The sequence below is a fragment of the Carcharodon carcharias genome, chromosome 14, assembly GCF_017639515.1.
Source record: "Carcharodon carcharias isolate sCarCar2 chromosome 14, sCarCar2.pri, whole genome shotgun sequence".
NCBI lineage: Eukaryota > Metazoa > Chordata > Chondrichthyes > Lamniformes > Lamnidae > Carcharodon > Carcharodon carcharias.
In genome coordinates this window covers 2,666,015-2,689,612 of record NC_054480.1, presented here as the reverse complement: position 1 = coordinate 2,689,612, position 23,598 = coordinate 2,666,015, and the positions used below count along the sequence as shown (strand labels likewise).

The window sequence follows — 23,598 nt, the reverse complement described above, 5'->3', positions numbered from 1 at the left end:
CTGGCCTGTAGTTTCCTGGCTTATCTCTACAACCCTTCTTAAATAGCGGAACCACATTAGCTGTTCTCCAGTCTCCTGGCACCTCCCCCATGGCCAGAGAGGAATTAAAAATTTGGGTCAGAGCCCCTGCGATCTCCATTGCCTCCCTCAGCAGTCTGGGACACAAATCATCCAGACGTGGAGATTTGTCCACTTTTAAGCCTGCCAACACCTCCAATACCTTGTCGCTCCCTATATCAATTTGCTCAAGAACATCGCAGTCTCTCTCCCCAAGTTCCATACCTTCATCCTTGTTCTCTGGGGTGAAGACGGATGTGAAGTATTAATTCAATGCTCTACCGATGTCATCTGGCTCCACCCGTAAATTGCCCCCTTGGTCACTTATGGGCCCTACTTGAGGCAGAGAACAATGTGGATAGCACGTTCAGAGAGGTGGTCGCACCACAAGTTAGGGGGAAGCACCAGATAAGGAATTGGTGACAGCCAGGCAGTCCAAGAGAAATGGGCAGATAGTGTAGGCGTCCCCAGAGGTCCCACTCACATACCGGTTTTCCATTCAGGATATCAGTGAGGATGATGGATCCTTGGAGGAGGACAGCAAGAGCCAAGCCCATGGCATCATGGGTGGCCCAGCTGTACAGGAGAGGAGGAAGAAGGGCAGAAGGGCAGTACTGATAGGGGATTCTTTAGATAGGGGAGCAGGCAGGCATTTCTGCAGCTGTTAACTTGACTCCAGGATGGTTTGTTGCCTCCCTGGTGTTTGGGTCAACGATGTCAGAGAGCGGCTGCAAGACATTCATGTGGGGGAGGGTGAACAGCCAGAGGTCATGGTCCACACTGGCAGCAACGACATAGGTATGAAGTGGGATGTGGTCCTGCAATCGGAATTTAGGGAACTGGGTAGAAAATTAGCCAGCAGGACCTCTAGAGTAGTAATCTCCACATTACTCCCAGTGCCAAGTGAATGTGAGGACAGAAATTGGGAAATAAGACAGATGAATGTGTATCTGGAAAGATGTTGCAGGAGGGGAGGGCTTTAGATTCCTGGGACACTGGGACTGGCTCTGGGGGAGATGGCATCTGTACAAGCCGGACAGGTTACATCCGAATAGAGCCGGGACTGAGTTCCTTGCTGGTTGTTTTGCTAGTGCTGTTGGGGAGGGTTTAAACAAACTCAGCAGGGGTGTGGGAACCAGGAGAGAATATTAGAAAGTAACACCAGGGTGCACGGAATGTTGGGAGAGGCAGATAGCACTAAAATAGAGAATAGTAAGTTAATAGATGGAGTTGGAGTAAGGGGGCAAGTAATGAAATCTAATTCAGGGTTACACTACATGTATGTGAATGCACGGAGTATAGTTAATAAAATTGGGGAGTTACAGGCACAGATTGCCTTGTGGGGTTATGATAACAGAGATCTGGCTTAAGGAAGGGCAGATCTGGGTGTTAAATATTCCTGGTTACAAGTTGTTCAGAAAAGATAGGAAAGGGTAGAAAGGAGGAGGGGATGGTGCTTTTGGTTAAGGAGAGTAATGCAGTACTGGGGAAAGAGGTTTGTTTTATTATTAATTCATGGGATGTGGGCTTCGCTGGCTGGGCCAGCATTTATTGCTTATTCCTAGTTGGTAGTGAGCTGCCTTCTTGAACCGCTACAGTCCATGTGGTGTAGATACACACACGGCGCTGTTAGGAAGGGAGTTCCAGGATTTTGCCCCAGCGACTGTGAAGGAACAGCAATATATTTCCAATTAAGGATGGTGAGTGACTTGGAGGGGAATTTCCAGGTGATGCTGTTCCCATCTTTCAGCTGTTGCCCTTGTCCTCCTAGATGGTAGCGGTCGTCGGTTTGGAAGGTGCTGTCTAAGAAGCCTTGGTAAATTCCGGCAGTGCATCTTGTAGGTGGGACACACACTGCTGTTACTGTGGTGGGGGGAATGAATGTTTGTGGATGTGGTGCCAATCAAGTGGGCTGCCTTGTCCTGGATGGTGTTGAGCTCCTTGAGAGTTGTGGGAGCTGCACTCATCCAGGCAAGTGGAGAGTATTCCATCACACTCCTGACTTGTGCCATGTAGATGGTGGACAGGGTTTGGGGAGTCAGGAGGTGAGTTACTCATCACAGGATTCCCAGCCTCTGACCTGCTCTTGTAGCCACAGTATTTATATGGCTAGTCCAGTTCAGTTTCTGATCAATGGTAATCCCCAGGATGTTGATAGTGGGGGGTTCAGTGATGGTAATGCCATTGAATGTCAAGGAGTGATGGTTAGATTCTCTCTTGTTGGAGATGGTCATTGCCTGGCACTTATGTGGCGTGAATATTACTTGCCACTTGTCAACCCAAGCCTAGTTATTGTCCAGGTCTTGCTGCTTTTGGGCATGGACTGCTTCAGTATCTGAGGAGTTGCGAATGGTGCTGAACATTATGCAATCATCAGCGAACATCCCCACTCCTGACCTTATGATGGAAGGAAGGTCATTGATGAAGCAGCTGAAGATGGATTTAAGGACAGAGTCAATTTGGCTAGAGCTAAGGAATAAGAAGGGTGCAACGGCATTGCTCAGTGTAATTATAGACCACAAGCTAGTGGGAAGGATACAGAGGAACAAATTTGCAAGGAAATTACAGAGAGGTGTAAACATCGTAGAATAGTTATAATAGGGAACTTTAATTACCTGTACATAGACTGGGATAATGGTAGTGTAAGGGGCAGTGAGGGACAAACATTCCTAGATAGTGTTCAGGAGAATTTCCTACAGCAGTCTGTGTCCAGTCCAACAAGGAAGGAGGCACTGCTAGGCCTGGTTCTTGGGAATGAGGTGAGCCAAGTAGATCAAGTGACAGTAGGGAAACATTTAGGGGACAGTGATCATTGTATAATAAGGTTTAGGATGACAGTGGAAAATGACATTGGTCAATCCAGAGCAAGAATAATCAACTGACAGAGAGCAGACTTCAGTGGGACAAGAACGAAGCTGGGTCGGATAGGACTGGAACCAAAGGTTGGCGGGAAAACAGTAGCTGAACAATGGGCCACCTTCAAAGAGGAGATGGTTTGGGCACATTCAAGGTATATTCCCTCAAAAGGGAAAGGTAGGACAAACAAATCCAGGGCTCCCTGGATGACAAAGAAGGTAGAAATTAAATTATTAAGAAGAAAATGTGTGTTTATGACAGGTGTCAGGTATTAGAGATGGGCAATAAATGCTGGCCCAGCCAGCGAAGCCCACATCCAGGCTATGGTGACAGAGGAGGAAACGCAGTCACTCGAAGGGTTTAATACTGATAAGGAGGAGGTATTGGATAAGCTGTCGGCACTTAAAGCTGATAAGGCATGGGGACCGAATGAGATACATCCAAGAATATTAAAGGAAGTGAGAGTGGAAATTGCAGAGGCACTGGCAATAATCTTTCAATGTTCCCTGGATTCGGGGGAGGTGCCAGAGGACTGGAGAATTGCAAACATTATGCCCTTGTTCAAAAAAGGTTGTAAGGATCTGCCCTGGAATTACAGACCAGTCAGTTTAACTTCGGTGGTAGGGAAACTTCTAAAAAGAATTACTCAGGATAGAATTAATAGTCACATCGTAAATGTGGATTGATTCGGAAGAGTCAGGATGGATTTGTTAAAAGGAAAATCGTGTCTAACTAACTTGCTGGAGTTTTTTGAAGAGGTAACAGAGATGGTTGATGAGGGCAAGGCTGTTGATCTGGTGTATTTGGACTTCCAAAAGGTGTTTGACACAGTGCCACTCAACAGACCTCGAGGAGAGTTACAGGCCATGGAATAAAAGGGACAGTAGCAACAGTGGTACAAAATTAACTGAGCGAGAGGAACCAGAGAGTAATGGTTAATGGATATTTTTCGGGCTGGATGAAGGTTTGTAATGGAGTTCCCCAGGGGTCAGTATTGGGACCCTTGCTTTTATATATATATATATATATATATGTAAATGATCTGGATCTTGGTGAGCAGGGGACAACTTCAAAGTTTGTGGACAATACAAGACGGGAGAATTGTAAATTGAGAGGACTGTGTGGAACTTCAAAAGGACATTGACACATTGGTGGAGTGGGCAGACAGCTAGCAGATGAAATTCAACGCAGAGAAGTGTGAGGTGATGCATTTTGGTACAAAGAACATGGAGAGACAGTATAAAATAAAGGAGACTATTCTAAAGGGTTTTCAGGAGCAGAGAAACCTGGATGTATATGTACATTAAGTCAGTAAAGGTGGTAGGACAGGTAGAGCGAGCTGTTTCTAAAGCATACAGTACCCTGGGCTTTATTAATAAGGGTGTAGAGTACCATAAGACCATAAGACATAGGAGCAGAAATTAGGCCATTCGGCCCATCGAGTCTGCTCCGCCATTCAGTCATGGCTGATAAGTTTCTCAACCCCATTCTCCCACCTTCTCCTCAAACCTTTGAAACCCTTACCAATCAAGAACCTATCTATCTCCGTCTTAAATATGCTCAATGACCTGGCCTCCACAGCCTTCTGTGGCAATGAATTCCATAGATTCACCACTCTCTGGCTAAAGAAGTTTCTCCTCATCTCTGTTCTAATAGATCTTCCCTTTACTCTGAGACTGTGCCCTTGGCTCCTAGTCTCTCCTACTAATGGAAACATCTTCCCCATGTCCACTCTATCCAGGCCTCTCAGTATTCTGTAAGTTTCAATCAGATCCCCCCCCTCCAATCCTTCTAAATTCCATCGAGTATAGACCCAGAGTCCTCAAACGTTCCTCATATGTTAAGCCTTTCATTCCTGGGATAATTCTACTGAACCTCCTCTGGACCCTCTCCAGGGCCAGCACATCCTTCCTGAGATATGGGGCCCAAAATTGCTCACAATATTCTAAATGTGGTCTGACCAGAGCCTTATAAAGCCTCACCAGCACATCCCTGCTTTTATATTCCAGTCCTCTTGAAATAAATGCCAAAATTGCATTTGCCTTCCTAACTATTGACTCAACCTGCAAGTTAACCTTAAGAGAATCCTGGACTAGGACTCCCAAGTCCCTTTGCACTCCAGATTTCTTAATTCTCTCCCCATTTAGAAAATAGTCTATGCCTCTATTCTTCCTACCAAAATGCATGACCTCACACTTCCCCACATTGTATTCCATATGCCATTTCTTTGCCCATTCTCCTAACCTGTCCAAATCCTTTTGCAGCCTCCCCACCTCCTCAATACTACCTGTCCCTCCACCTATCTTTGTATCATCTGCAAAGTTAGCCAGAATGCCCTCAGTTCCTTCATTGAGATCATTAATGTATAAAGTGAAAAGTTGTGGTTCTAATACTGACCCCTGCGGAACTCCACTAGTCACCGGCCGCCATCCTGAGAAGGACCCCCTTATCCCCACTCTCTGCCTCCTGCCAGACAGCCAATCTTCTATCCATGCTAGTACCTTGCCTCTAACACCATGGGCTCTTATCTTACTGAGCAGCCTCCTGTGCGGCACCTTGTCAAAGGCCTTCTGGAAGTCCAAGTAGATAACATCCATTGGCTCTCCTTTGTCTAACCTGCTCATTACTTCCTCAAAGAATTCTAACAGATTTGTCAGGCATGACCTCCCCTTGATGAAACCATGCTGACTTTGCCCTATTTTACCATGCACTTCCAAGTATTCTGAAATCTCATCCTTAATAATGGACTCTCAAATCTTACCAATGACTGAGGTCAGGCTAATTGGCCTGTAATTTCCCGTCTTCTGCCTCACTCCCTTCTTAAACAGGGAGGTTACATTAGTGATTTTCCAGTCCTCTGGGATCCTCCCTGACTCCAGTGATTCCTGAAAGATCACCACTAACGCCTCCACTATCTCTTCAGCTATCTTCTTCAGAACTCTGGGGTATAATCCATCTGGTCCAGGTGATTTATCCACCTTCAGACCTTTCAGTTTTCCTAGCACCTTCTCTTTGGTAATGGCCACCATACTCACCTCTGCCCCCCGACTCTCTTGAACTTTGGGGATGTAACTCGTGTCTTCCACTGTGAAGACTGTCACAAAGTACCTATTCAGTTCCTCTGCCATTTCTTTGTGCCCCACTACTACTTCTCCAGCATCATTTTCCAGTGGCTCAATGTCCACCTTTGCCTCTCTCTTACCCTTTATATATCTAAAAACACTCCTGCAATCTTCTTTTATATTACTGGCTAGTTTACCCACATATTTAATCTTCTCCCTCCTTATTTCTTGTTTAGTTGTCCTCTGTTGGTCTTTGTAGGCCTCCCAATCCCCTGGTTTCCCACTGCTCTTTGCCACATTGTATGCTTTTTCTATAGCTTTTATGCTTTCCCTGACTTCCGTTGTCAGCCATGGTTGCCTCGTCCTCCCTTTAGTATGCTTCTTCTTCCGAGGGATGAATTTTTGCTGTGTCTCCCAAATTACTCCCAGAAACTCCTGCCATTGCTGTTCCACTGACTTGCCTACTAGGCTCATCTCCCAGTCAATTCTGGCCAGTTCCTCCCTCATGCCTCTGTAGTTGCCTTTATTCAATTGTAATACCATTACATCTGATTCCAGCTTTTTCCTCTCAAATTGCAGGGTAAATTCTATCATATTATGGTCACTTCCTCCTAAGGGTTCCTTCACCTTCAGCTCCCTTATCAAATCTGCCTCATTACACATCACTAAATCTAGAATTGCCTGTTCCCTAGTGGCTCCACCACAAGCTGCTCCAAAAAGCCATCTCGTAGACATTCCACAAATTCCTTTTCTTGGGATCCACTACCAACCTGATTTTCCCAGTCTACCTGCATATTGAAATCCCCCATGATCACTATAACCTTGCCTTTCTTACATGGCTTTTCTATCTCCTGGTGTCTCTTGTGCCCCACATCCTGACTACTGTTCGGAGGCCTGTACATAACTCCCATTATGGTTTTTTTTACCTTTGTGGTTCCTCAACTCTACCCACACAGATTCTACATCATCTGACCGTACGTTGTTTCTTGCTATCAATTTAATTTCATTTCTTACTAACAAAGCAACCCCACCCCCTCTGTCAACCTGCCTATCTTTTCGATAGGATGTATTTCCTTGGATATTTAGCTCCCAGTCCTGATCCCCTTGCAGCCATGTCTCCGTGATGCCCACCATATCACACCTGCCAATTTCAATCTGTGCCACAAGCTCATTTACCTTATTTCGTATACTGCGTACATTCAGGTATAACACCTTCAGTCCTGTATTTCCCATCCCCCTTCTCATTGTTGTCCCTTTATCTGATGTGCTTGAAGTTAGATTCCTAGCCCTTTCCAAACACTCTGTCCTATTATGTGTTCTGGAGACTTTATAGCCTCTCCTGGGCTCTCCTTTCTTTTCAGTTTTTTCATAATTTTCCATGAAGTTGAATCCACCCCCCCACATGCTAACCTGCTGCTTTGTTTCCCATTAGTCATACTTCTTGGAGTTTTACCCTTCCCTTCCCCCCCACTTTCTAGTTTAAAGACCTGTTGACCACCCTATTTACCCTTTTCGCTGGAACATTGGTCCCAGATCGGTTCAGGTGGAGACTGTCCCAACGGTACAGATCCCTCCTGTTCCAATACAGATGCCAGTGTCCCACGAAGTACAAGAGCAGGGAGATTATGCTGAGCTTATATAAGACACTGATTAGACCTCAGCTGGAGTATTGTGTACAGTTCTGGGCGCCACATTATAGGAAGGGTGTGAATGCATTGGAGAGAATGCAGAAGAGGTTTATGAGAATGGTTCCAGGGATGAGAAACTTCAGCTATGAAGATAGATTGGTGAGGTTGGGACTGTTCTTCATGGAGAGGAGAAGGCTAAGAGGAGATTTGATGGAAATGTTCAAAATCATGAGGGGGCTGGATAATGTTGGTAAGGAGAAACTGTTCCCACTCGTAAAAGGATTGAGAACAAGAGGGCACAGATTTAAAGTGATTTGCAAAAGGAGCAAATGTGATGTGAGAAAAAACTTTTTCACACAGTGAGTGGTTCAGGTCTGGAATTCACTGCCTGGAAGTGTGGTGAAGGCAGGTTCAACTGAGGCATTCAAGAGGGCAGTGGATGATTATTTAAACAGAAACAACGTGCAGGGTTACAGGGAAAAGGCAGGAGATTGGCACTGAGTCATAATGTTCGGAGAGCCGGTGCCGACACGATGGGCCGAATGGCCTCCTTCTGCACCATAACTATTCTGTGATTCTGGGTTAGATACAGAGTAAAGCTCCCTCTACACTGTCCCATGGGACCAGTTGCCTTGGGTTGTTTTATGTTAAGAAGGTGGTATATAAATGCAAAACAAAAACAGAAACAGAAATACCTGGAAAAACTCAACAGAGGTCTGGCGGCATCGGCGGAGGAGCATAGTTGACGTTTCGAGTCCTCATTGACCCTTGCACAGAATTCAACTGAAGGGTCATGAGGACTGGAAACGTCAACTGTGTTCTCCTCCGCCGATGCTGCCAGACCTCGGCTGAGTTTTTCCAGGTATTTCTGTTTTTGTTTTGGATTTCCAGCATCCTCAGTTCTTTGCTGGTATAGAAATGCAAGTTGCAGCGAAGGTTGCAGGTTTTGCCTTAAGCCTTGGACTTTTCTGACTCATCCCCTGCAACCATTGGGGGAGCTCTAGATCGCAAGGTTGCCTTGGGCTGCAGTGAAATGTAGTTTGGCTGCTTTTCCTGACAAGGCAGTGGGTGGGTTATAGCCACAGTTATTTTTTGCACACGCCGTACTCGTGACCCCAAACCTTCCTGAAGAAGCAGCAAGAATCCGTTCAGCCAACAGGGCGGAAGGTGCTCCCAGATTCTGCATCATCTTCCCCAGATGCTTTATTCCATTTTTCAACCTCACTAAAAATATTCAATCATTTTTATCGAAGGAACTGGTCTCCGAAATTCTTTTTCCTTTGTTTCCGAGACGCAGGAGGCAGCGTGTGTCGGCGTCAAAACAGAACTCGGCTGTTCAAAGGGACCATGTGGGGAAATCTGTTTGTCTGACCCAGAGAAACAGAAGCAGAGCCTCTCTTATAAAACAAATCTCCACTAATTTTCTGGCTCTCCCCATCAGTCCAGCAGCAATTCAGTGTCTGAGCGCTGAGTCTGAAGGATCACAGGCTGAGCCTGCTGACCCCAGTGTTACTCAAGATTCACATCCAAATGCATTTTCAGGGAATATGTACAAACTGAATCCCCTCCACCCCCACTCCACCTTCCTAACCCCACGGTGCTGAGGCCAATTTATAAGCTGAGCTGCTGATTTGCTGGAGGTGAGCCTTGGCACTGTCCATGGTGACACATGAAGCACATTAACTGCTCCACCACCCCCTCCGCCCTGGTGTCAATATTTCAAAATAGATTCCATGAGGCAAAGTTTGGGGGAGGGGAGGGGAGGGGAGGGGAGGGGGGGGGGTATCGGTGATGAGTGGTCAGTGTTGCGGGGATCAGTGTCAGGGTTGCGGGGGTCAGTGTTGGGGAGTCAGTGTTGGGGGGGTCAGTGTCAGTGGGTCAGTATCAGGGTTGGGTTGGGGGGTTCAGTGTCAGGGGCTCAGTGTCAGGGGGTCAGTATCAGGGTTGGGTTGGGGGGGTCAGTGTCAGGGGGTCAGTGTCAGGGTTGGGTTGGGGGGGTCAGTGTCGGGGGGTCAGTGTCAGGGGGTCAGTATCAGGGTTGGGTTGGGGGGGTCAGTGTCAGGGGGTCAGTGTCAGGGTTGGGTTGGGGGGGGTCAGTGTCGGGGGTTAGTATCAGGGTTGGGTTGGGGAGGTCAGTATCAGGTTGTCAGGGTTGGGTTGGGGGGTCAGTGTCAGGGGGTCAGTGTCAGGGTTGGGTTGGGGAGGTCAGTATCAGGTTGTCAGGGTTGGGTTGGGGGGTCAGTGTCAGGGGGTCAGTGTGAGGGTTGGGTTGGGGGGGTCAGTGTCAGGGGGTTAGTATCAGGGTTGGGTTGGGGGGGTCAGTGTCGGGGGTTAGTATCAGGGTTGGGTTGGGCGGGTCAGTGTCAGGGGGTCAGTGTCAGGGTTGGGTTGGGGAGGTCAGTATCAGGTTGTCAGGGTTGGGTTGGGGGGTCAGTGTCAGGGGGTCAGTGTCAGGGTTGGGTTGGGGGGGTCAGTGTCAGGGGGTTAGTATCAGGGTTGGGTTGGGCGGGTCAGTGTCAGGGGGTCAGTGTCAGGGTTGGGTTGGGGAGGTCAGTATCAGGTTGTCAGGGTTGGGTTGGGGGGTCAGTGTCAGGGGGTCAGTGTCAGGGTTGGGTTGGGGAGGTCAGTATCAGGTTGTCAGGGTTGGGTTGGGGGGGTCAGTATCAGGTGGTCAGTGTCAAGGGGTCAGTGTCGGGGGGATTGGGATTAGGGGGTGGAGCTAGGGGAGGGGCGGAGATTTGTCGGAAATTGGCGAAGTTTCCGACTCCGCCCAGGAAGCGGCGGCCGGAGAAAAAAATGGAAAGTGGGAGAGAGCGAGAGAGAGACAGAGAGAGAATCCCGGAGTGAGGGAGAATCCGGAGTGAGGGAGAAGGAGAATCCCGGAGTGAGGAACAGACCCGGAGTGAGGGAGAATCCGGAGTGAGGAACAGACCCGGAGTGAGGGAGAATCCCGGAGTGAGGGAGAATCCCGGAGTGAGGGACAGACCCGGAGTGAGGGAGAATCCCGGAGTGAGGGAGAATCCCGGAGTGAGGGACAGACCCGGAGTGAGGGAGAATCCCGGAGTGAGGGACAGACCCGGAGTGAGGGACAGACCCGGAGTGAGGGAGAATCCCGGAGTGAGGGACAGACCCGGAGTGAGGGAGAAGGAGAATCCCGGAGTGAGGGACAGACCCGGAGTGAGGGACAGACCCGGAGTGAGGGACAGACCCGGAGTGAGGGAGAATCCCGGAGTGAGGGACAGACCCGGAGTGAGGGAGAAGGAGAATCCCGGAGTGAGGGACAGACCCGGAGTGAGGGACAGACCCGGAGTGAGGGACAGACCCGGAGTGAGGGAGAATCCGGGGTGAGGACAGACCCGGAGTGAGGGACAGACCCGGAGTGAGGGACAGACCCGGAGTGAGGGAGAAGGAGAATCCCGGAGTGAGGGACAGACCCGGAGTGAGGGACAGACCCGGAGTGAGGGAGAATCCCGGAGTGAGGGACAGACCCGGAGTGAAGGACAGACCCGGAGTGAGGGACAGACCCGGAGTGAGGGAGAATCCGGAGTGAGGGACAGACCCGGAGTGAGGGACAGACCCGGAGTGAGGATCATACCCGGAGTGAGGGACCCGCTTCGCGCAGTCGGGATTCGGGATGGATTCGGATTCGGCCCCCGGGAGCCGGAGCCTCTGAACCGGAGCCGGGATTTTGGGGTTTGTGGAGCGGGAGCGGATTCGGATCCGGATCCGATGTGTCCGGTTTGAGAGGCCGGAGCCGAGTCCGAGTGTCCGAGAGCAAGATGGACGCGGGGGGGATGGAGAAGGATTGCAGCGCCCTGGGGGGGCTTTTCCAGAGCATCATGAGCGACATGAAGGTAAGAAACCGGGGGGGGGGGGGGGGGGGGGGGTGGTGTGGGGGGCATTGCGGGGCTCATCACTCACCCCCCCCCCATCACCATCACCCCCCCCACCCCCATCATCACCCCCACCACCCCCATCATCACCCCCCCCACCCCCATCATCACCCCCCCCACCCCCATCATCACCTCCCCACCCCCATCACCCCCCCCACCCCCATCCCCATCACCCCCCCCACCCTCATCATCACCCCCCCACCCCCATCATCACCCCCCCCATCCCCATCATCACCCCCCCACCCCCATCATCACCCCCCCCACCCTCATCATCACCCCCCCAACCCCATCATCACCCTCCCCACCCTCATCATCACCCCCCCACCCCCATCATCACCCCCCCCACCCTCATCATCACCTCCCCACCCCCATCATCACCCCCCCCATCCCCATCATCACCCCCCCACCCCCATCATCACCTCCCCAACCCCATCATCACCCCCCCCATCCCCATCATCACCCCCCCACCCCCATCATCACCCCCCCCACCCTCATCATCACCTCCCCAACCCCAACTCCTTCCCCCATCCCCATCATCACCCCCCCACCCTCATCATCACCCCCCACCCCCATCATCACCTCCCCACCCCCAACTCCTTCCCCCATCCCCATCACCCCCCCCCCATCACCATCACCTCCCCCACCCTCATCATCACCCCCCCACCCCCATCATCACCTCCCCCATCTTCATCATCACCCCCCACCCCCATCACCTCCCCATCCCCATCACCCCCCCATCCCCATCACCCCCCCCACCCTCATCATCACCCCCCCACCCCCATCATCACCCCCCCCACCCTCATCATCACCTCCCCAACCCCAACTCCTTCCCCCATCCCCATCATCACCCCCCCACCCTCATCATCACCCCCCACCCCCATCACCTCCCCATCCCCATCACCCCCCCCATCCCCATCATCCCCCCCACCCTCATCATCACCTCCCCAACCCCAACTCCTTCCCCCATCCCCATCATCACCCCCCCACCCTCATCATCACCCCCCCACCCCCATCATCACCTCCCCACCCCCAACTCCTTCCCCCATCACCATCACCCCCCCCCACCCTCATCATAACCCCCCCACCCTCATCATCACCCCCCCACCCTCATCATCACCCCCCCATCCTCATCATCACCTCCCCCATCCTCATCATCACCCCCCATCCCCATCATCACCCCCCCACCCCCATCATCACCCCCCCACCCCCATCATCACCTCCCCAACCCCATCACCCCCCCCCATCACCATCACCCCCCCCCACCCTCATCATCACCCCCCCAACCCCATCACCCCCCCCATCACCATCACCCCCCCCCACCCTCATCATCACCCCCCCACCCTCATCATCACCCCCCCATCCTCATCATCACCTCCCCCATCCTCATCATCACCCCCCATCCCCATCATCACCCCCCCACCCCCATCATCACCCCCCCACCCTCATCATCACCTCCCCAACCCCAACTCCTTCCCCCATCCCCATCATCACCCCCCCACCCTCATCATCACCCCCCCACCCCCATCATCACCTCCCCACCCCCAACTCCTTCCCCCATCCCCATCACCCCCCCCCATCCCCATCACCTCCCCCCATCCCCATCATCACCCCCCCACCCCCAACTCCTTCCCCCACCCCCATCACCCCCCCACCCTCATCATCACCCCCCCCATCCCCATCACCCCCCCCATCCCCATCACCCCCCCCCATCCCCATCACCCCCCCCATCCCCATTATCACCCCCCCAACCCCAACTCCTTCCCCCATCCCCATCATCACCCCCCCAACCCCATCACCACCCCCCCCACCCTCATCATCACCCCCCCCATCACCTCCCCCATCCCCATCATCACCCCCCCAACCCCAACTCCTTCCCCCATCCCCATCACCTCCCCCCACCCCCATCATCACCCCCCCACCCCCAACTCCTTCCCCCATCCCCATCACCTCCCCCCACCCCCATCATCACCTCCCCACCCCCATTATCACCCCCCCATCCCCATCATCACCTCCCCAACCCCAACTCCTTCCCCCATCCCCATCACCTCCCCCATCCCCATCATCACCCCCCCACCCCCAACTCCTTCCCCCACCCCCATCACCCCCCCACCCCCATCATCACCCCCCCAACCCCATCACCACCCCCCCCACCCTCATCATCACCCCCCCCATCACCTCCCCCATCCCCATCACCTCCCCCCACCCCCATCATCACCCCCCCATCCCCATCATCACCACCCACCCCCCATCACCTCCCCCCACCCCCATCATCACCCCCCCATCCCCATCATCACCACCCACCCCCCATCACCTCCCCCCATCCCCATCATCACCCCCCCACCCCCAACTCCTTCCCCCATCCCCATCACCTCCCCCATCCCCATCATCACCCCCCCAACCCCATCATCACCACCCACCCCCATCACCTCCCCCCACCCCCATCATCACCCCCCCACCCCCATCATCACCCCCCCCACCCCCATCATCACCTCCCCACCCCCATTATCACCCCCCCCACCCCCATCACCCCCCCATCCCCATCATCACCACCCACCCCCCATCACCTCCCCCCATCCCCATCATCACCACCCACCCCCCATCACCTCCCCCCACCCCCATCATCACCCCCCCACCCCCCATCATCACCCCCCCACCCCCCATCATCACCTCCCCCCATCCCCATCATCACCCCCCCATCCCCATCATCACCCCCCCACCCCCATCATCCCCCCTTATCCCCATCATCACCCCCCCCACCCCCATCACCTCCCCCCATCCCCATCATCACCTCCCCCCACCCGTCACCCCCCACCCCCATCATCACCTCACCTCATCCCCATCATCACCCCCCGCCCCCATCATCACCCCCCGCCCCCATCATCACCCCCCACCCCCATCATCACCCCCCCACCCCCATCATCACCCCCCCATCCCCATCATCACCCCCCATCCCCATCATCACCCCCCACCCCCTTCATCACCTCCCCCCATCCCCATCATCACCCCCCACCCCCTTCATCACCCCCCCCACCCCCATCATCACCTCCACTCACCCCCATCATCACCTCACCCCACCCCCTTCATCACCTCCCCCCACCCCCATCATCACCTCCCCCCACCCCCATCATCACCTCCCCCCACCCCCATCATCACTTCCCCCCAACCCCATTATCACCCCCCCACCCCCTTCAACAACTCCTCCCACCCCCATCATAACCTCCTCACCCCCTTCATCACCTCCCCCCACCCCCATCATCACCCCCCCACCCCCATCATCACCCCCCCATCCCCATCATCACCCCCCATCCCCATCATCACCCCCCACCCCCTTCATCACCTCCCCCCATCCCCATCATCACCCCCCACCCCCTTCATCACCCCCCCCACCCCCATCATCACCTCCACTCACCCCCATCATCACCTCACCCCACCCCCATCATCACCTCACCCCACCCCCTTCATCACCTCCCCCCACCCCCATCATCACCTCCCCCCACCCCCATCATCACCTCCCCCCACCCCCATCATCACTTCCCCCCAACCCCATTATCACACCCCCACCCCCTTCAACAACTCCTCCCACCCCCATCATAACCTCCTCACCCCCTTCATCACCTCCCCCCACCCCCATCATCACCCCCCCACCCCCTTCAACAACTCCTCCCACCCCCATCATAACCTCCTCACCCCCTTCATCACACCCCCACCCCCATCATCACACCCCCCCACCCCCTTCATCACCCCCCGCCCACCCCCATCATCAACTCCTCCCACCCCCTTCATCACCCCCCCCCACCCCCATCATCACCCCCCCCACCCCCATCATCACCCCCCCACCCCCTTCAACAACTCCTCCCACCCCCATCATCAACTCCTCCCACCCCCTTCATCACCCCCCCCACCCCCATCATCACCCCACCACCCCCATCATCACCCCCCCACCCCCATCATCACCCCCCCACCCCCTTCATCACCCCCCCCACCCCCTTCATCACCCCCCCCACCCCCTTCATCACCCCCCACCCCCATCATCACCCCCCCGCCCCCATCATCACCCCCCACCCCCTTCATCACCCCCCCCACCCCCTTCATCACCCCCCACCCCCATCATCAACTCCTCCCACCCCCATCATCACCCCCCCCACCCCCTTCATCAACTCCTCCCACCCCCTTCATCACCCCCCCCACCCCCATCATCACCCCCCCATCCCCATCATCACCCCCCCGCCCCCATCATCACCCCCTATCCCCATTATCACCCCCCCCACCCCCATCACCTCCCCCCATCCCCATCATCACCTCCCCCCACCCGTCACCCCCCCACCCCCATCATCACCTCACCTCATCCCCATCATCACCCCCCCGCCCCCATCATCACCCCCCCGCCCCCATCATCACCCCCCACCCCCATCATCACCCCCCCATCCCCATCATCACCTCCCCCCATCCCCATCATCACCCCCCACCCCCTTCATCACCTCCCCCCACCCCCATCATCACCTCCACTCACCCCCATCATCACCTCACCCCACCCCCTTCATCACCTCCCCCCACCCCCATCATCACCTCCCCCCACCCCCATCATCACCTCCCCCCACCCCCATCATCACTTCCCCCCAACCCCATTATCACCCCCCCACCCCCTTCAACAACTCCTCCCACCCCCATCATAACCTCCTCACCCCCTTCATCACCTCCCCCCACCCCCATCATCACCCCCCCCACCCCCTTCAACAACTCCTCCCACCCCCATCATAACCTCCTCACCCCCTTCATCACCTCCCCCCACCCCCATCATCACCCCCCCCACCCCCTTCAACAACTCCTCCCACCCCCATCATAACCTCCTCACCCCCTTCATCACACCCCCACCCCCATCATCACCCCCCCCCACCCCCTTCATCACCCCCCCCACCCCCTTCATCACCCCCCCACCCCCTTCATCACCCCCCCCACCCCCTTCATCACCCCCCGCCCACCCCCATCATCAACTCCTCCCACCCCCTTCATCACCCCCCCCACCCCCTTCATCACCCCCCACCCCCATCATCACCCCCCCACCCCCATCATCACCCCCCCACCCCCATCATCACCCCCCCACCCCCTTCATCACCCCCCCCACCCCCTTCATCACCCCCCACCCCCATCATCAACTCCTCCCACCCCCATCATCACCCCCCCCACCCCCTTCATCAACTCCTCCCACCCCCTTCATCACCCCCCCCACCCCCTTCATCACCCCCCCACCCCCTTCATCACCCCCCCACCCCCATCATCACCCCCCCACCCCCTTCATCACCCTCCCCACCCCCATCATCACCCCACCACCCCCATCATCAACTCCTCCCACCCCCATCATAACCTCCTCACCCCCTTCATCACCCCCCACCCCCATCATCACCCCCCCACCCCCATCATCACCCCCCCACCCCCTTCATCACCCCCCCCACCGCCATCATCACCCCCCCACCGCCATCATCAACTCCTCCCACCCCCTTCATCACCCCCCCCCACCCCCATCATCACCCCCCCACCCCCATCATCACCCCCCCACCCCCTTCATCACCCCCCCCACCCCCTTCATCACCCCCCCCACCCCCTTCATCACCCCCCCCACCCCCTTCATCACCCCCCCCACCCCCTTCATCACCCCCCCCACCCCCTTCATCACCCTCCCCACCCCCTTCATCACCTCCCCACCCCCCCATCATCACCCTCCCCACCCCCTTCATCACCCCCCCCACCCCCATCATCACCCCCCCACCCCCATCATCACCCCCCCACCCCCTTCATCACCCCCCCACCCCCTTCATCACCCCCCCACCCCCTTCATCACCCCCCCCACCCCCTTCATCACCCCCCCCCACCCCCTTCATCACCCCCCCCACCCCCTTCATCACCCTCCCCACCCCCTTCATCACCTCCCCACCCCCCCATCATCACCCTCCCCACCCCCTTCATCACCCTCCCCACCCCCATCACCCCCCCACCCCAGTTTAATGGGGGTTGGTGGGGAATCTCTGAGGAGCAAAAGAAAAGAAGGAAAATAAAATAGGAGTGAGAGGTTGGGGGGGGGCGGAGTTGAAGGGATGGGGGGGTTGAGGGTGCGGGGAGTTGAGGGTGAGGGTGTGGGGGGTGAGGGTGTGGGGAGTTGAGGGTGAGGGTGTGGGGAGTTGAGGGCGTTATTGTGGGGGGTTGCGGGTGTGAGGGGGGTTATGTGTTGTGGGTTGGGGATGTGGGAAATTTGAGGGGGGTCGGGGTCGGAGTGGCGTTGTGGGGGGGTCGGGGTCGGAGTGGCATTGTGGGGGGGTCGGGGTCGGGGTCGGAGTGGCGTTGAGGGGGGTTCGGAGTGGCGTTGAGGGGTGTCGGGGGTTAGGGTGAGGGAGCTTGGGAATTTGCTGTTCTGCTCTGAGGTGAAGTCTGTTTTTCCCTCGATTGGGGATTTCTGTCATAAAATGCACTTTAACCCCTAACTCTCCCTTTGGATTTACCAATGTCCAGATTGAAAGGTGAGTGGAAAATGACTGCAGTTTGGGGAACATCTTTTGTCCTGAACAAATTTTAGAGGGGAGGGGTTGTTTGGGGTTTGTTTGGGGGTGGGGTGGGGAAAAGGAGCTGCTGGTCAGGGAGAAGCCACCTCTCCCCCAGTCAGGGAACATTGGGTGAATCAGTCACTGTGTTTCAGATATTAAATAAGATGAGGAATCTCAACAGGAGTTGGAGAGTAGGCATTGGTCTGGAATAATGATTGATATATGGCTGCCATTTGAAATCACTGATAGTACTGTAACCTATTGACTGTTTAATACCATAAACACTATGGAGATTTCAGGCATTAATGAACCTTTAAATGTTTAGACACTTTACAATCACAATTAATTGAGTCTTTCTGTAGCATTATTTGAAAAACTTTTTATCAGGGCGTTACAATCTGAAAACTCAACTTGTTCTAGCACTTGCATTTTCAAAACAGACTCATTTTCTAAAGATTTAAAAAAAATCTGTGCAGTTAAAGCTTGGATTATGATGAAGGAATCACAGCTTTCAAAAGAGTATTATATATATTCATGAAGGGGCAACATTTAACAGGGCTTTGGGGAAAGAGCAAGGGGAGTGGGACTGATGGGCCAAATGGACTCCACCTCTGTTGAATGATTCTACAATTGGTGAAGGACTCAGGTGCAGACATGCTCCCTCAAAAGAGTTGGCAATTGTTTCTCTTGTTTTTTTGCTTTTTGTAGTTCTGAAGATACTTGTTGAATTAATGGTGAGACAGACATTGAGAAATAGAGAGCCTGATAGAGACTCAGCTGTCACCAGGATCAGTGCTGGAACAGGGAACTAAAAGATTACAGCAATTGGTATGAGTTTATGTTGATGTGCTGCAGCTGCTGTAGTTACAGACTCTGTAGGTTTAGTGATCATCTCTGTCCTGGGTGTTGTCATCAGGTACAATTGGAAGGAAGTTGCACTTGAACCAGTTTGTTTTAACATGTGCTCTGCTTGTTCAGTGCTGTCAATTTATGATTTTAACTCTCTCTTAGCACCCAGTGATAATGCTGTAACCACCACCACAGCACTCCACACACATGGTAAAATCTACAGCTCCACTGGTTTATGTCCAGTCCTGTAAATGTAGTAAAACATAATTCGTTCACCATTGGACCTTACTGAAAGCCTACAGATTGCGCTGTCTTGGATAGTTGCATCTTTCAGTTACCGTGTTGCTAGGACTTAGGTGTTATGTGTAGTAGGAAAGATTGAACAGACAGGGGCTCTTTTCTCTACAATAGAGAAGGTTAAGGGGCAACCTGATAGAGGCCTTTAAAATTATGAAAGGATTTGCTTGGCTCAGTTGGTAGTAATTCCTCTTTGGAGTTAGAGGTAGTGGGTTCAAGTTCTAATCCAATGGTTGAGTCCATTATCTAAACTGACACTAGTTGCAATGCAAGCACAGTCAGTGGGTCAGCGCTGAGGGAGCGCCGCACTGTTGGTGGGTCAGCGCTGAGGGCGTGCCGCACTGTCGGAGAGTCAGCGCTGAGGGCGCGCCGCACTGTCGGAGGGTCAGCGCTGAGGGAGCGCCGCACTGTCGGAGGGTCAGCGCTGAGGGAGCGCCGCACTGTCGGAGGGTCAGCGCTGAGGGAGCGCCGCACTGTCGGAGGGTCAGCGCTGAGGGAGCGCCGCACTGTCGGAGGGTCAGCGCTGAGGGAGCGCCTCACTGTCGGAGAGTCAGCGCTGAGGGAGCGCCGCACTGTCGGAGGGTCAGCGCTGAGGGAGCGCCGCACTGTCGGAGGGTCAGCGCTGAGGGAGCGCCGCACTGTCGGAGGGTCAGCGCTGAGGGAGCGCCGCACTGTCGGAGGGTCAGCGCTGAGGGAGCGCCGCACTGTCGGAGGGTCAGCGCTGAGGGAGCGCCGCACTGTCGGAGGGTCAGCGCTGAGGGAGCGCCGCACTGTCGGAGGGTCAGCGCTGAGGGAGCGCCGCACTGTCGGAGGGTCAGCGCTGAGGGAGCGCCGCACTGTCGGAGGGTCAGCGCTGAGGGAGCGCCGCACTGTCGGAGGGTCAGCGCTGAGGGCGCGCCACACTGTCGGAGGGTCAGCGCTGAGGGAGCGCCGCACTGTCGGAGAGTCAGCGCTGAGGGAGCGCCGCACTGTCGGAGAGTCAGCGCTGAGGGCGCGCCGCACTGTCGGAGAGTCAGCGCTGAGGGCGCGCCGCACTGTCGGAGAGTCAGCGCTGAGGGAGCGCCGCACTGTCGGAGGGTCAGCGCCGCACTGTCGGAGGGTCAGCGCCGCACTGTCGGAGGGTCAGCGCCGCACTGTCGGAGGGTCAGCGCTGAGGGAGCGCCGCACTGTCGGAGGGTCAGCGCTGAGGGAGCGCCGCACTGTCGGAGGGTCAACGCTGAGGGAGCGCCGCACTGTCGGAGGGTCAGCGCTGAGGGAGCACCGCACTGTCGGAGGGTCAGCGCTGAGGGAGCACCGCACTGTCGAAGGGTCAGCGCTGAGGGAGCACCGCACTGTCGGAGGGTCAGTCTGGAGGTAGCGGAGCAAACTGTCTACCTATTGAGGTCAAAATAAAAGATCCTCAGACAGTTTGGAAAGAAGAGTTGGATTTCTCCAGGTGCCCTGGCTAGCAGTTCTCCCTCAGTAGGGATTGATTGACTATTTATTTCCTGGTTGTTTGTGTAATGTCTGCCAGATTTGCCTGTGAGTTATTGCTTGGTTGGTAATGGCTATGCAATGTCCTGAGGAAACGAATGGCCCTGTCCAAAGCTTCATTCCTTCTGGACTGTGTGAGCGAGTGGATGATTTGGTGGGATGGGTGGGGGTGACATCACGGTCACCTGCCTGATTCCTGCAGCAAAAACATTTGACAATTATTTAGAACAAAGATCTTCAAACTGTTTCTCTTTTAATATTCATTCACCTCTCTGACAGTCCTGTTTAGAAGCTACAGCCAACAGGTCTGGGAGCGTGTCAGCATTTACAAGAGGGTCCCCATGAAGGTGACAATATTTACAGGGATCCGGAAGCATGTCAGTATTCGCAGGGGTCCCCGGGACTGCGTCAGTATATGCAGGGGCTCCCGGGGAGTGTGTCTGTATTTATAGGGGGTGCCCGGGGAGTGTGTCTGTATTTATAGGGGGTGCCTGGGGACTGTGTCAGTATTTATAGGGGGTTCCCAGGGAGTGTGTCTGTATTTATAGGGGGTGCCCGGGGAGTGTGTCAGTATTTATAGGGGGTGCCCGGGGAGTGTGTCAGTATTTATAGCGGGTCTCCGGGGAGTGTGTTAGGTTGAAAAATTTGAAACTGATTGGCGTGTGCGAGAAGTTTGATACAAATTGCTTGTGCTGACTTTCTAGTTTGTCAAGTTGAATGTTGACTGATCTACTGCTGGGGAAAGTTCTTACAGATGCACTGTTGTCAGTCACTGCCGGCTGTAGCCTGGAATTCAGTGAGCTACTTCCCTGGCCAAATATTTTCTCACCTTTCCTAATGTCTCCACCTCTCGCCTGTTGTCCATTTTCTTTGAGCATGGTTTTATAAAGCATTTTGGAGATGTTTTTCGATGTAAGTTCCAGTTGTTGATTGTGGTAAAGTGGTGATGATTAATTAGATTTCTGTACAGCACCTACTTGATGATATCACTTTACTGAGAATGTACAGTGTGTTATCAATGGTCTCTGGCCTTCTGCCTCCATCGACACTTACTTTCTGCTCATTTCAGCCCTCACTTAATTAAAGAGATGGATTTGCGCCTCAGGTCAGTCAGCACGTGAAAGAGGATGAGACCCTTTGTCAAACCGATGCAGATGTCAGCAGGTTGACTGGCACTTAAACCTGGAGATGATGCAGCAGTTAAGCTGCTCGCAGACTGTTGGACTCTGGAGCCTTGCGTCTGGAGATGCACAGGAGCCCATTCTCACCAAGCTGACATGAGGTCACTTCATTACTGAGGGGTCCAATTGGGACAGATGGGGCTGAAACGTTACGTTTTTAGTGATGCATGTCTCCTCCTTGTGTATAGGCAGACTGTGTGGTTAGTTCAGGTACTGAACTGCAGGAGACTTGGAAACTGTAACGAAGGGAGAGGTGGGGAGGAGAGGCATGAATGAAAGTAAATGAGTTCAAGGTTGTCGAGTGTATGTTGCATTATTTCCAGTTACCTCCCTCCCCTCACCTGGGTAGTGATCACGAGCAGGAACTTGGGTCTATCTCGGAGCACAGAGACCAGGTGTAGCCCCATCACTGATCCAGCTGAAGCTTATTCACCCAGCACTGATCAAGGATTCGAATGCAACAACACAGGACCGGGGTCTCCCCCCACCGTTCTATTATTCATTTATTTCATTGCTGATCCATACCTTAACTCCATGTACCGACCTTGATTCTGTAACCCTTAATACCTTTGCTCTTTAAAAATATCTCCATCTCAGTCAGCCAGTCTGTATGTTTAAAATCTTTGACTGCTGCCAGAATTTCTCAATTAACACTATTGCAAGAGATTAGATTAAGTGCTGTTGAGTTGAAGGATTGCTGTTAATTTATGTTGGGTTGATAATAAGACTGACTCTGCAATACTCCCTCTGGGCTCTAACTTATACTAGGTAACTGTGCTTGGGCCAGTATGTGTGAAATGCCCTTTTGTGATTGGTCAGGGACAGTTGCAATCCAATCTTTGTGGTTTTGTTGTGAAAAGAAAACTGTTCATTTCCAGGAACTAATGATTGCATCTACCTGGTTGGGTGAGGCTGGAAGTTGTATTTGTGTACACAATGACACTGCACAGGGAGCTTGACAGAAATGGCTGGTCACTGGGCATAGCTCTGTGTTTGTGGTAGAAGGAGACTGAAACCCAGACAAAGATAGTCATTCTCGGGGAGAATTCCAGAGAGTCGGGGATGGAATTGGGGAAGCAGTAATCCAGTATCAGAAGTAAAGAGGCAGTGGAGGGTTGGGGGGGGTGGGGGTGGGGGTCAGGGGGCAGCAGTGGTGGGTGGGATTGAGGCATTGGGCTATATTGTCAAGGTGGAGTCAGCCATCTTGGTGATAGGTGCATGGGGACAGGGTGATTTAAAGGACATCTTTGGAGACAGCTTGGTTAAACCAAGTGAGCAGCCAGGGTGGTGATGGGTTTACTGCCAATCTACACAGTTTTGGTTAGATGCCATTGATGGTGTTCTTCATAGTCATAGAGGCCTACAGCACAGAAAAAGGCCCTTCAGCCCATCGAGTCTGTGCCAGTCAAACAAGTATCTAACTATTCTAATCCCATTTTCCAGCACTAGGCCCATAGCCCTGTATACCATGGCATCGCAAGTGCACATCCAAATACTTCTTAAATGTTATGAGGGTTTCTGCCTCTACCACCCTTTCAGGCAGAGAGTTCCAGGTTCCCACCGCCCTCTGGGTGAAAAAATTCTTCCTCTCATCCCCTTTAAACCTCCTGCCCCTTACCTTAAATCTATGCCCCCTGGTTATTGATCCTTCCACCAAGGGGAAAAGTTCCTTCCTGTATATGCTATCTATGCCCCTCATAATTTTATACACCTCAATCATGTCCTCCCTCAATCTCCTCTGCTCCAGGGAAAATAACCTCAGTCTATCC

At 53.9% G+C, this 23,598-nt stretch overlaps 1 protein-coding gene across 2 annotated transcripts in view; it reads left to right on the top strand.

The window, feature by feature from the left end:
- Positions 1-10,834: 10,834 nt before the first annotated feature.
- mtss1 (MTSS I-BAR domain containing 1) overlaps positions 10,835-23,598 on the top strand; it is a 178,918-nt gene continuing 166,154 nt past the window's right edge. For both annotated transcript variants that reach the window (XM_041205586.1, XM_041205584.1), the window contains exon 1: positions 10,835-11,457. In XM_041205586.1, coding sequence (XP_041061520.1) covers positions 11,383-11,457 — 75 coding nt within the window. In that variant the 5' untranslated portion in view covers positions 10,835-11,382. The remainder of the gene's footprint in view (positions 11,458-23,598) is intronic.